Below are 14,030 nucleotides of genomic sequence, written 5' to 3'. Positions count from 1 at the left end.
AAATGTCAGAATAATAAAAAACTGAAAATGTTTGCTTCTCCTTAAAGAATACTCTTTCAATAGTTTCAATTTAACCCAATAGAGTGACTAATTATCCAAGATGCAAGACAGAAACTGCAGCTTATTTTCACCTAGCTCCATATATTCATATAAAATAATAAGTTAATTCATTTCTTACTTGGTCAAATGCTGAAAAAGTTCTTTGAGTGTGTGATAGTTGCATCGGGGAAGGTCTCCTACAGCAGATTTAAATAAACCCAATTTTTCTTTTCTTGATTCTTTTTCTGTATAAAATAAAATACAATTGATTTGTATAAGAAAAGGACTTAATTTAGATTCATTCTTATCAAACAAAAAAAGTATCACTAGATAATTGTAGTTGAAGTATTGAGGACATGTCAAATAATTGAGTAAGTGTGAACAAAACAAAGACAACTGGTCAAATAAAGGAACCTAAGAAATAATGATAATAAAGTTTATTTAAATTAATAAACAGAACAATTACTTCATAACACCACTGTCAGCTGGCCAAGTCCAAAGATATGGGAAGTAAAAACAATAAACAAGCTAATAACATATTTACAGCATATTGAGGGGATAGCATCCCAGATAGAAAACTGAAAGACAGTTTAGTAAGAGTTAACACAAATAGGAACAGATGTGTTTTTATGCCTCATTAAATCAATGAAAGAGTATCCAGAGACCAGAAAGAAGATTATGTTACATTTTTTTTAATACAAAAATCTGAACTAGACACTTATTACCAGTTTGAGATTTTAGTATTACATTTAAATACTCGAACAAACACTCATGATGTTAGGAAATTCAGAGCCTATCAGATTTAACAAGGAAGTTTGTTGATTTTTTTTAAAAGGTGTATATAATTTATTTATTTATATAATAATAAGGGAACATGATTTTCTTATTCTATATGCTAAAAACAGCAATTCTTTCAGTCAAGAATGGAACAGGTTATATGAATCAGCCAGTAAAAACCAAGGACTTAGCAATGTTTAAAACGTTTGGATGAATGGCTAGTTTAGCAGATAAATATGCATAAGACTTACAATCATTTTTCAAGGAATGTCTGTAAATAATTATAACAAGATAAGATTAGGATAAGTAACCTACTAATGGCATCTGTAAACCTGTCATAAAGGTTAAAGGGAAATACAGGCTCTTTTAACTCTCTGAAGAACAGTTTCAAGGCTCCAGTAAGCACATGTATGTCCCATTGGTCATCATACAAGTTATAGTTTTCATCTGAATAGAAACACATAAAAACATTGACTTTGTTTGGATGTAGGAGAAATCAAAATAACAAAATTAAAAACTATACAAATGTGATGGTCAAATCCTATTTGGGAAGCCAGCCTAATCAGGAAATGACCAAGAGTGATAAAATTTGCCCAGTATATGTTTGATTTATTCTTGATTTTAGGGACTAGGCAAAACTTTGATCTCACACTATCACACTACTTTTGACTAGTTTGTTTTTTCACTATAACACAGCTCCCAAATAATGTTCTACTGCTTCATTACTTACTCAACACATTTTTTGGACATTATTGTTGGTAGCAGAATCTACAACAATGATCTGTGCTATGCTCTTTATCAGACGATACACAGAAACTTGTTGCCATGTTTTTGTCAAAACTTTCAGATGCCACCAAATCAGAAGGCAGGTTTGGATAGTTAAATATATGTGTATATATAATATCATTTAACTAGATTAATACCATTTGGCATATGTCTAAATTATAATAAGACCTTAATAATTTAATCTCATCTTACCCTTTTCTACAGTACATCGAAGCCGTTGTATTTCAGCCATATTGCCACTTATACGGTATAAGCCATCATGTTTTAAACCTGAAAGAATAGTTTATTTGTTGTCATTAATCTTGCAGAAAAGAAACAAGCAGTATAATCAAGGTTATTGACAGTTCTTAAATGTGGGATAAAAAAAAAGCATATTCAGTACTTGTGAGTAATTTATTTTAACTCTTTTAATTACAATAAAAATAAAAACATGAGAAATATGAAGCACTACATTTACTTGAATTTATTTCACCTTATTCTACCATTGTACTTGGTATAATGTACCATGTAGAAATGAAATAGTCATGTTTTACTGTGGTGACTTGCAAAAATATTTACCTTTTCTACTTATAAAAAGACTGGGAAAGAACATTATCTAACTACATGACCTAAAATGTTCACAGCTCATTACTTAGCAAAGTAAAAAGAGTCATGCCATCCATTTTTTTATAATGAACTTCAAAGAGATTAGTTTTATTGTTTCCATTCACTGAGCAGCAAATATGTTTCAGTGGCTGACCTGATAGCTATAAATAAACCTTCAATTCTAGAAGTGAACAAAAAATCTGTTCTAACCTTTACGTTCCACTGCAGCTATACATAAATGTACAAACTTGGGCACATTGGTTTTTTCTTTATCACATAGTTCATGGAGTAAAGAGCCAAATACAGCATCTGAAAACAGAAACATTCTTTTCAAAACAAATCAAGGAGTAGAACAAAAATATTACTTTGTAGCTTCATTTCCTTATTGGCTAAGAAAGACTGATTCATGATGAGACTAAAAGGAATAGGCCATCCATCATAAGACCTTCATCCACATGCCCCATATTATATTATCATGTTATAATACATCTCTATCACATGCACTAGGCCATACAAAACCTGACACACACACACAATAAGTGTTTTACTAAGATTCAAGTTTGCTAATCTTAAAGACAGACTTCCAATGAAACCATCAACACAAATGTCCCTAAATCTAAATTTGTTATTTTCTTTCTTACTTAACAATTATTGTAATCTGACATCTGTATTGATAAAAAAACAACAGTTCTTTATATAATAAAAAAACATTTGTTCTCAACAAGAGCCAATTGTTTTCAATCATGTTTACAAACAAAGCCTAATTTCATATCCATAACACTGTGGCAACATTAATTTCAGTCCTATACACAAATATTTGATTTATGATTGATATCCCAATACATTAGGATGATACTCTTACAGAGCTCAACTTCCTAACCTCACTTAGGTTGGCCTTTTATTCAATCATTTGACACTTTGCAGATGTTGAAATGCTACATGCAAACAAATTTGACACGTCCTTGACATACCTTTGTCCTTGAAATAACTACTCACCTTTAATAATACCCCTTTTGTACAAGTCCTCTTGAGTTGGCCGCCGAGATATCAAACCCAACAGTTTGGCTCGTATGCCAATCATGTTTTTGTTCTTGTCTACATTACTAATACTTGTGTTGGTTTCTTCTGTGGAAACACTTCTTGTAACTGTTGACAGGGAATAGACAATTCAAACAATGTACCTACAGATGTTCAATGCTGCTACTGTAAAATGATTTGATTAGAGCACTTAACAGACTAGTACAGATTTCCAACCAAAAAGTGAGAACCCTTCTAATGAGCAGCTGAAGAAGATGAAATGTGTGTGAAAATAAATATGGTTTTAATGTGTCTGTTGTAACTATTGCACACAGAGACAAGTTCAGTGATTAAGTGTTGTTTTTTTTCCCTTTATTTTTCACCCAAGTACATGTATGCATTTTAATTTAAAATAATACAAATGGCATATCAAATGAGAAAAAAAAAAAACTTTTACCATTTTTCTTATCGTCTAATTCCTTTGGACTAGAATCAGTAATCTGGAGAGAAAAAAACAAAACAAATGACTTCACATATATATTTTTTTGTTATTAATAATTTAATTTAAAGTTTTTGGAAATATTATTTATCATCAGGATGGCATGCTATGCTAAAGGTTAAATAACCAACAACAATTGCAAGATGAAGCAAAATTACTTCTGTAAGCTTTTAATATATTTCCTTTGGCTAAATAACATGATACATCCCATCTAGAAGTACTACACACATGTACAAATATTCATTTTTGCAATCTGCTAAAAGTAAATATAGCCTAGACACAAACTAAACTTCAACCACAACTTACAGGTGAGACATCATTAGCGACTATCTTCATACGAGTAAACCATTCTCTTATAGTCTTCTCATTGTCTTGGTGAAATAAAAATATACCAGAATTTGATTTTAACTGTGGATAGAAAGATAAAAGATTTGATACAGAGAAAAGTTATATAAAATAAAAATAAGAATTGATAAATACTGAGCAGGTTACTCTATAGTTATGAAAGTATTTGTGGATTGTGTGGCTTTGTAACTAAAAATGCTTAGCTACCTATCAAAGGGGTTCAAATTCCAATTCCATCTGAATTGTGTTTACTGAGCACCATAAGGGAACACGAAAATCTTCTCCCAAGTATCTCCCCCAGCTCCCACATGTCCACAAGAGAGACTGGACATATAGCATGAAAGATGTACTACACAAAAGCAATTTTTTTAACGTCTTCTGTGGCCTTGATGTGATCTCATGGGAAAACTTTTGAGATTACTTGTTTCTTGATTTTCTCTTGACTACAAAACTATCTACAGTAAATTCTGGTTAAATGAACCACATCAAAACAAGATCCATTTGAATGAACCACATCAAAACAAGATCAATTTGAATAAACCACCTCAAAACAAGATCAATTTGGTTCTAATAGCTTTATATTTTAATTCTAGAAAATCTTTAATTGCTATTTCATAGACTTAGTATAAGAATAATAATACATTCCATTTTGAAATCCAGTGCAGGCTAGAAATTTTAAATCAGGATTTTTGGACCTCTATAGTGTCCATCCAGCTCTTAACGTTAACTGACAGTTTCTTTAAATGCTGGCCATATCATAATCTTCCCAAAACACTGATTGATCTCAATGGGAACTTAGCTATTTTTTTCTTACAGCATTATACAAGAATTACAACTCCAACATTTTTAGAATGTACTTAATTATAACATTTAACAATTTCTTAATCTAACTAATAGAATGTACTTAATTATAACATTTAATAATTTCTTAATCTAACTAATAGAATGTACTTAATTATAACATTTAACAATTTCTTAATCTAACTATGACAACAATGATTGCGTTTATATGATCTTATAGTAAATATGTACCACCATTCTCAATTGTTCAATTTTACTTAAACATCTACAAAGCTCTAACAATTCAAGAAACGAGTCTAAAACTAACAAGTATAGTGTTCTTCTTGCTGGTGTATTCTTTCGGGGGGTTGAAGTCCACATGGGCTCCCTGTAGAGTTACCACCATCTCAGGCTTGCCATGTGGTGAGTTTTGCTTCTGAGCTGCTGCTTTTTGGTCTTTGTAAAATATTAAATTGGATCCCTGCAGTACTAAGTAAGTCTGAGACCAATTCTTCCTATCAAATAAAGAGAGAAAATATACACAAGTAAATACTTCATGCTGTAATTAATACAGTATGAATAGCAGCCTCTCAGTTTAAGCAGGACACTAGCCTCCCAATGTGACCTTTCCTGAAACAAAAGGAAAGACAAGATACCTAGCCCCAGGTCCAAAAAAATGTTTTGAATGACGGTACCTGACCTTAGTTTCAACTCCCGATGGGTCATATGGTCCATCTGTTTGGCTATTTTATTCTTTCACAGATAATTTTTTAAAAAAGGAGGGAACTAAATTTTGAATTAAAACATGATACAATGCAAACTGAACTGCAAACCCTAATCAGAATCAGAAAATGGAGCTTGAAATGTTGTGCTATTTTGTGATTAGTGAGATGGCTGTACCAGGAGTTTCATGATCAGCTGTAGCCAACTTATTTAGTGCTTCTATGTTTAAAAGGATAACAGCAGATAACTACTGACATTTAAAATTAGTATAGGAATAAACCAAAAAAGAACAAGTGATGTATTCTATGTTATGATGATGTTATGTTATCACAGCTCTTCATCTTTAAAAAAAAAGAGTTAACAGTACCTCTCTCAAGATTCTTAGATTTAACTGGCAGAGACAAAAATGGTTATCTCAATTTGATCAATTCGCATAGTGTGTCAGTGTGTGTAAAAAGAAGTGAAGGGAGATAAACAGAGAGACAGAGAGCAGATGAAACAGAGATTACTAAGAGGAGGAGAGAGAGACAATGCTACTGTTAATGACTTGGATGTTAATGACAAGGCTGCTGACAAACAAAATGACATCAACAAGTCTAATGACTTACTTGACTTTTTTCTTGGGGCCCAGCTCTGTAAGTGTTAGCTTGGTTTTGTTGACATAGCCTTCCAGTACATCCTGCATACAGAAAGTGGCCACTATGTTAACAAGAAGTACAGAAGAAGAGCCATTCAAATGAAGATTTCTATTTCCTACTCATTCATCTGGTGCACGTGGCACACATGCCATTGGATCAATTACAATTCAAATGTACTTACATCATAGAAGAAACAAATAAAAATGGGAGTGCAAAAAAACAACAGTTTAATAGTTTCAATTCTGTTATTTTACAATTTCAAAAGATAATTTAGATTTAAAAAATGAAATTAAAAAGAAAGTAGGATCTTAAATTTATCTGTATTTATATCTTCTTAGACTAAGCTGGCTTAACTTCTCCTTCTTCCTTCATTCAATCTGTTAATCCAACATTCAATAAGTTTTATTGGTTCTGAGTAGACAAAACACTGTCAGTCAGTTCAACAAGGGTTACAGTACTGGTGAAGGCTAGACTTTAGTCATGCACATATAAAACACTTCCTAGTATTTAACAAAAAAATAAAAAGAACACTATTCTATACATTTCCTGTCTCTCCCCCCCCCCTCCCCCTTTCAAAGTTCTTTTTTTGACATACAGTTTAGACATTGATCTCCATTTCTTTTTCAATGTTCCCTAGTATTGTATCTTCAAAGCTCAAGATCATTTCTGCTGACATTTTAATTGTCTTAAGATAGCATCCTTCAGTCTCAAGTGACAGCTTTTCATTTACAATCATATCAAATCTTGCATAAAGCCATTCTGATAGATTGGCAGGATTGGTAAAAAAAACAACAACAACTTTCAAACCAAAGAGAAAGTCCATGTGTCATGGCTCACAAGTGATTTTTTTTTTTAAATAGCAAAGTGTGTTGATTAATGGGCTGGTTACAAGACACTATCTTTAAAACTATAGAGCTGGTACACTTTTTACTAATTAGTGCCAAGGGAACTTCACTTTTTTTATTTACCAAGTCAGTGATTCATCAGCATCAAGGGCTTTCATTAATATCTTACAAACTAGTAAGTTTGAACTATTTTTTGAAAAATCATTTTGTAAACAGCAGTTCTGTAAATGAATATATTCAATAGAGAGCATGCTTGTCTTGATATAGTCCAATTAGAGATTGGTTATATAATTTTTAAAAATGTCTTCTCCATACAGCCAACTCTTCATTTAACAAAAATCAACATGAAGTAAGTGGTTAATTTAAGTGGTTAATAAGTGTTTTCTAATTATTCTTGTTCATTTTGTTATTTGGTTTAATTATCACTTAAGCATCATATACCCCCTCAACAAATTAAAAAGAAAATTAAAAAGAAATCATCACAGTGCAATGTTTCTCAAACTTTTACAAGAAAAAAAAAAGGGTCTGTGGGAGCACTGTAAGTTACTTCAGAGAGGTAGGAATGAAGCCCAAGTGTCCATGTTTAGAAAATTGCTTCTCCTACCATATACAACACACTATTTTTCCTTTTAAGAAGAACGCAGGTCAAACTTAGTTAAATTAAAAAGGAATGGAACATGCCAATATTGATGTGTGAAAGACATTCAAGGCAGTAAAGCAAGTAAGATCAATTGTTGTAAGATCATCTTTGAGTAAAACTAAACGTGTGCATCTTATTCATCTAAATTATATCAACTGAATGGCGGCAAGTTACTCAGGAAAATTTCTCACACAAGAAAGATGGGTAGACCCAAGAATTGCATTTAAATATATTCTTCAAAGAATTTTGTAATGATTCTTGCTGCAGACACCTTAATGAAACAATATGAAAGATCTTACTTAAAATGACAGCACTTGATCATTTCATTTCTTGAGCCTTAGATCGTTTTGTTTTTAGTTTTTTTATATGTGGATTTATAACTACAATGTTAATTAATACAATAGAATTTTTGTACTTGAAGAAAAAAAAAATGGCAACCCTCCGCAGTTTGAGAAACGCTGTCATAGTGAGAATAACAGTTAATTAATGAAATTTAACCATTTTTATTTTTTTCAAATACTTTTTTTTGTTTGTTGTTATTCAATTTTCTCTATTTTAAAGTCTTTTCTGAAGTAATGAAATGATTTAAATTAATGTACTGATTTATTATCAAGTACAATATATTATTTTTCTAACTGACTGCACAGATAAAGTGTTTTTATTCTATATTTTTTCACTAATCAAAATTATGTTGAACTTAATTAGAAACAAAATTTGTTTAAGTGCTTTGAAATGCATTAGTAAAAATAAAACTCATGTCATTCAAACATATAAAATTGAATATGAACAAAAATCATTGAATATAATGAGCTTACAAGATATAAATGACTGTAGTGGTACTATTTTTTTTCACTAATGGACAGACAATAAAGTTTTTATAAACCTCAGCAGTTGATAATTTTTAAGTAAATAAAGATCACTAGGAAAAATGTTTGATTTATCAAGTTGGTTTCTTAAGAAAATTCAAAAAAAAAAAAAAAAACATTTTTAATTAAATATATTTTACATTGAAATAAAATAGACCATATATAAGCTGCATTATTGTATTCTGACTTTAGATACTGTCTGGAGCAGGCTTGAAATAAAAACTTTATTGCATGACTTTAATAACGTTTTCATGCATAAGCACATAAAAGTAAATTTTAACTCATTTCAAATCATGGAGTGAAATAATTGTTTAACTTTAGAAATCAGCAAGCACTAGCCATGCATGAATTGTTTATTTTAAGGTCTATAAAAACTTACGCTGTTAATAAAGGGCTGAAATGTAAAGTAAATAATCATTACCTCTTTAAAAAAAAATTACTATTGTTAAATAAGAAAATATGCCATATGATGCTCACCTTCCATGTATCTTACTTAAATGACTCTAATTGATCCTTGCTTTATTCCACCCTATTCAAGAATCATTAGGACTTGAACTGAAAGTCCTATGACTTTGAATTCTATAGCCTACTTCATTTTCTATGGATCATTTCAGAAATAAGATGAATGCTTAAGCATTAGCTATGGTTGGAATGATGCCAACCAGACATCAATTCCCCCACTCTATGCAACTGATGTCTCTAAAGTAACATCAAAGGCATCGCATGCTCTGCCAGGACATAGCACTGTGTGTTGCAAAGTTTGCAAGGGTCTCAGGCTCCTGATTTGGCCTTACCATGTTTAGGAATAGTTGCAAGGTAGCAGAGGTTTAAATTCAAATTTTTCCTTCTCCAAGGTGAGTAAACAAGGCTTACCGATTTGCTCATTCTCCTGTCAGTGAAAACAGTTCTGCCGGACCCAATATCTATCTACATACTATATAAGAAGGTCAGGAGTTGGAGTGGTTATCAGAGGCTATTTGAGACGCATGTCATTGGAAGCGTTCTATATGGTTCCGTATGGTTGTTATTACTAGAAGTGGTAATGAATATAATCACTCCACTACTAATGATTTTAAATACAAAACTATAAAAGCAAATGTCCTTACGAAAATAATAACAATAAACTAGACCATAGTCATCTATTGTAAAATTCAATAAGGGCTGTGTCTTTTGTTGAAACTTAGGTCTTAGAAAAAAATATCTCCATTTAATTTACCAAAGTTCTCAAAGATCGACTCTTAGGATGTAGGGGAAAATTACAAAATACTATTTCCTAAATATATATTTACCACTTTAAAAAAAAAAAATTATAGCTACATTATGGATGGACCAGGATGTGTTCATAACTCACATGCACATTACTTTTTCTTGTAGTCTAATGTTGTAATGCACAAATTGTAAGACAAATATCTGATATGAGAGATTAGTTTGTTTTATAAGAAAAATGTTTTCTCCCACTTTGCATTCTTGGATTAAATTGAAACTTTGCACAATAATTCATTGTCCCTAACAAAACATGAATCAATAAAAGGTAACCAATTAAATCATTAATTTGTGGAAATCAATTAATTTTGTTTGATCAAAAAAAGGAAATAAATATTAGAATGGAGAGATAAATGTGCAGTTCTTTCCCTTAAATAAGCCCCATTTTTTTTCTTTTTATAAGTTTTTTTTTTAATATTGTGCTTGTTTTATGTTTTCTGAAATTCAATTTGACTATGCATGGTACAGACAGGATTCTGAGTTTTAACCCATCCATTGAAAATAAATGAATCATTTTGAAAATGTATATACTTTTTTGTAGTTTCAAAATGTGTCTAAATAATTTGTTCTAACAACCAAGGGAAAAGCATTTCTTGAATAAACAAATTTTTGATTACTGCATTGACTTTCTTAATGATGCTTTTTTTATGATGTAATTATTTTAAACACATATGTTTATTTATATAGCTAATTCTGGTCTACTCTGGATTTAGGTACAAATAGAACAATGTGATACAACCTTCCACTTTTAGACAAAAACATTGTTACAATTGTAGAAAATAGGGCTTATATTAAGAGTTCTTCTACTTGTGTACAAATATTGAAGGAACTATGGCTTTTATAAATGATTCTGGGGCATCTAATTAAGCCAATAACAAAAGGAAAATTACCTCCAGTATAGTCACATTACTAATATTTGGTGCTGATAAATTTGTGGGTCTCTGCACTGTTACTGGGCTGCGGCTCCGTTCCTGAGAATGAATTTAATAGTAGTTTAAAAAATTTTTTAATTAAATCAAGATGACACAATCTAGTTGTGAAATATTTGTTTTGGTCAGTCTGGAACCTAATTAATTTCCTATTACGTAAATGCATAAAAAATATATATTAAAAAAAACAACAAAAAAAAAACCCATTAATATTAAGATGGGCATTCTGCTTAGTTCACTTAATTCATAAGCAAAACCTAATCAGCTGCTATGCAATTAAGATGCCTCAACTGTAGCAGAAAATGATTGAGAAAATAAATTTTAATTGGAAGAAAAAAATTTTTTTTCTTTATTTTGACGTATGTGACAAATATAATAAGATAAGAGTTATTAGGTATAATTTCAGTCATTTCTGTATCATACATATCACTTGAAACCAGGAAACAATATAGCAGAAGAGAAACTAAAACAGGAAAAGAATGTGGGGTGGGGGGAAGGAAGGGGGAGTTTATGAAGATTGTTCAACCTGTAAGCACAATTCAAATGGAAACTATATTTGGCCAGAACCATCCAAGTCCTAAGACAATGATTATTTTAAACTTTCCTGATTCATGCTTACTGAACTATTTGAAATAGTCTAGCCTGACATGCATATCTTTGCTTAAGAACTCAAAACAATTCTGCTTGGAAAAGTTGGCAACTTTAATTAAGCCATGAATTCAAAATCTAATAAATTAATTAAATACTTTTTTATGGCTTCATCGTTCCTAAGATATGATGAATGTAAGGAAAGTTTCAGGCATATTCCTAGATAAAGGGGTTGATAGACATTACATTTGGCATCAAAGCAGATGCAGGAGCTGCCAGGAGCACCTTAATAGGTAGTCGCAACGTTTAAGGGGGCTATACTCCAGACTCCTATAACCACCAAGCCCACCAAGCAGCAAAGGCTAGTTGTTTTTTTTTTAATAGAGCCAATTTAGAAGACATACTTAATACAATACAACAATTCAATTTTAAAAAAAAATTACAAAGGAAAATCAAAGTATTTTAAGTTGTGCGTAGATAATTTTGACAGTTCTACTTAATTAAATGAGCTTTGATCTCAAAACAAACAGCTTTCAAACAATACAGACAAGAAAAAAAAGGTTTTGTGATTATTTCAAGCTTAAAGAGACACACACAAAAGATTAAAATTATTTTGTGTTGTTTGCAACTCATTGGCAGCTTTTTTAAAAAAAGATTTATATACATTTGTGTCATTAAGCCATATAGCAAACTAAAATTACATTGGCAGGTGACTGGACTCTGGCAGCCATGAAGTTTGCAGGCAGCGTAGAGGACCTGTTGATAACTGATGAGGAAGTCTCCAGCTGACCATATGTGGACATGGCCTTGTTAGCTCGCATTGACAATCCCCCAAACGTGCTCATGCGATGCCCTTGAGATTCCCAATGGACATCACGCTGAGAGAGGTGAGCAACAAAGAAAAATGCAGTGAGCAAAGTTGGTAGAATAGAAGATAAAATAAAGCTAATTCTAAAGATAAGCCAGTTTTTAATTATTTAGATATAGGATTACTTCAGATTGAAATACTAAAAGATAGCATTGTTAAGTTAAGCTATTAAAAATTTATGCCACGGTAAAGCTTGATATTCATGCAATAAAGCAAGCAATATATGAGAGTTAATAAAAGCAAGATTCAGACCAATACAATATTCCATATAAAAGTTTTCACTAGCATATCAGGACACTTCAACGTTAATGATGAGGCTTTTGTGTACTCAAAAAAAAAGTAATCAAACCTTTCAATTTTCATCTTTTATGTTTTCATTCTAAATATGAAACATATTTGTAAAACCATATTACTTGAAATTGCTTCAAGACATTAATTAAATAGATCCAAATAATAAAACAAAGAGTGTACTACACTTATGTAAATGAAAGGTATCAAAATGCAACCAATGAATATTTGTGTTATTGATACACTGTAACATACAGCATTTACAATACCCAGTTACAATAGAATGAGGTAAAACAGTGTTATCATTCTAACCCTCTCCCCACCCCTACACTGACAGTCTACAAAAATGTTTGACAACTTTCAGAAAATTCAATTCTATTATTGTGGTCCTCAGTCTTCAGTAAGAAAGTGTACACATGTCATGTTTGAAAAGCTTTGAGATAAAGTAGTACTATCTTTCCATTCAGAACTATACCAAGAGAGACATTTTCATACTAAAACCAGATTTCTTGAGCTGCTATAGCTAAATTCGGTAAGACATACTTTAAAAATAAAAGGATTGTTTGTTTTATTTTGAAATTATACTTGAACAATACAAACACATAAAAAAGGAAGTGTAAAATAAAAATGTATTTTTGTGTACATTAAGCATGGGCAAAATTAATGTATATATAATATGACAATATTACCCAGAACTACTTTTACTTTTGAATGTATTATACCAGGAAATATTATTAAATAGCATTTACACAGTATTTAGTAAAAATACATTTAAATTTAAACTAAAGGAGAGAATTAAGAAAGGTTTCCTTTTGTATGAATTTTATGTAAAGCATTAGGTGTATTCATACTAAAGCTAACCAAAAAAATAGTGCTTGGAAAAGGCTCATTTATCACAATGTGGAATAGATTTCAATTTTGTGGAGTTCATTTATTTCCTGAGTATTCCTTGAGATTAGTGTTAATTGTTTATAGCTTAAATTTATTTGTATGATATAAAAAGAAATCTTTAACAAACACACTTTTTTTTTCATATTTCATTTGACTGCTACTTAATAATATTTCCTGTTATTAAAATCTAGGAGGCCATGATGATAACAATGCATTTAGATTTTCACAAGATAAAGACTAAATGAACAACCAAGAGTTATGTTTGTTTTTTTTAAGACATAAACTATAATTAACACTTTGAAACATTGCTTTCAAAGATGTAAAAAACAAATAATAAATCAAGGAAATAGAATTTGAAAGACATTGCTCTAATATGAAATGTATAGGTTAGGGTTTTTGAGGTAGCATGATAGTATTTTTTTAAATATATTTTCTAACACTGTTTGCTAAACAAATACATTTTAAAAATAAAATTCATTTGGGTTTTTTCCTTTGTTATATTCAATAATACAATTTTCTTAGTAGGCTCACACTATGGAATGTATCTTGAATAATAAAGATGAGGGCTTTTTAAGTATCTTTTGGAAAAGCAACATCAATTGCAGTGCTATTATAGTCATAGAAGTAACCATAAACAAAAAAATATTGCAACCAACTGTAAAA

At 30.7% G+C, this 14,030-nt stretch overlaps 1 protein-coding gene across 12 annotated transcripts in view; it reads right to left on the bottom strand.

Annotated features, from left to right (window-relative positions):
- Nucleotides 1-14,030, bottom strand: part of LOC106072115 (rho GTPase-activating protein 15-like) — a 31,074-nt gene that overhangs the window by 2,047 nt on the left and 14,997 nt on the right. For 6 of the 12 annotated variants that reach the window (XM_056013056.1, XM_056013067.1, XM_056013070.1 and 3 more), the window contains 12 exons: nucleotides 12,022-12,198; nucleotides 10,694-10,774; nucleotides 8,920-8,934; nucleotides 6,160-6,230; nucleotides 5,157-5,343; nucleotides 4,010-4,111; nucleotides 3,662-3,704; nucleotides 3,184-3,333; nucleotides 2,398-2,496; nucleotides 1,795-1,872; nucleotides 1,132-1,263; nucleotides 179-284 (listed from right to left, as the gene is read on the bottom strand). In XM_056013056.1, coding sequence (XP_055869031.1) covers nucleotides 179-284; nucleotides 1,132-1,263; nucleotides 1,795-1,872; nucleotides 2,398-2,496; nucleotides 3,184-3,333; nucleotides 3,662-3,704; nucleotides 4,010-4,111; nucleotides 5,157-5,343; nucleotides 6,160-6,230; nucleotides 8,920-8,934; nucleotides 10,694-10,774; nucleotides 12,022-12,198 — 1,241 coding nt within the window. The remainder of the gene's footprint in view (nucleotides 1-178; nucleotides 285-1,131; nucleotides 1,264-1,794; nucleotides 1,873-2,397; nucleotides 2,497-3,183; nucleotides 3,334-3,661; nucleotides 3,705-4,009; nucleotides 4,112-5,156; nucleotides 5,344-6,159; nucleotides 6,231-8,919; nucleotides 8,935-10,693; nucleotides 10,775-12,021; nucleotides 12,199-14,030) is intronic. The other 6 variants (XM_056013095.1, XM_056013113.1, XM_056013125.1 and 3 more) reach the window with 3 other exon arrangements.

Source organism: Biomphalaria glabrata, chromosome 1, assembly GCF_947242115.1.
Source record: "Biomphalaria glabrata chromosome 1, xgBioGlab47.1, whole genome shotgun sequence".
Classification (NCBI taxonomy): domain Eukaryota; kingdom Metazoa; phylum Mollusca; class Gastropoda; family Planorbidae; genus Biomphalaria; species Biomphalaria glabrata.
Note: the sequence above shows the minus strand (reverse complement) of the source record. Positions and strands in the feature narration are given on the sequence as shown.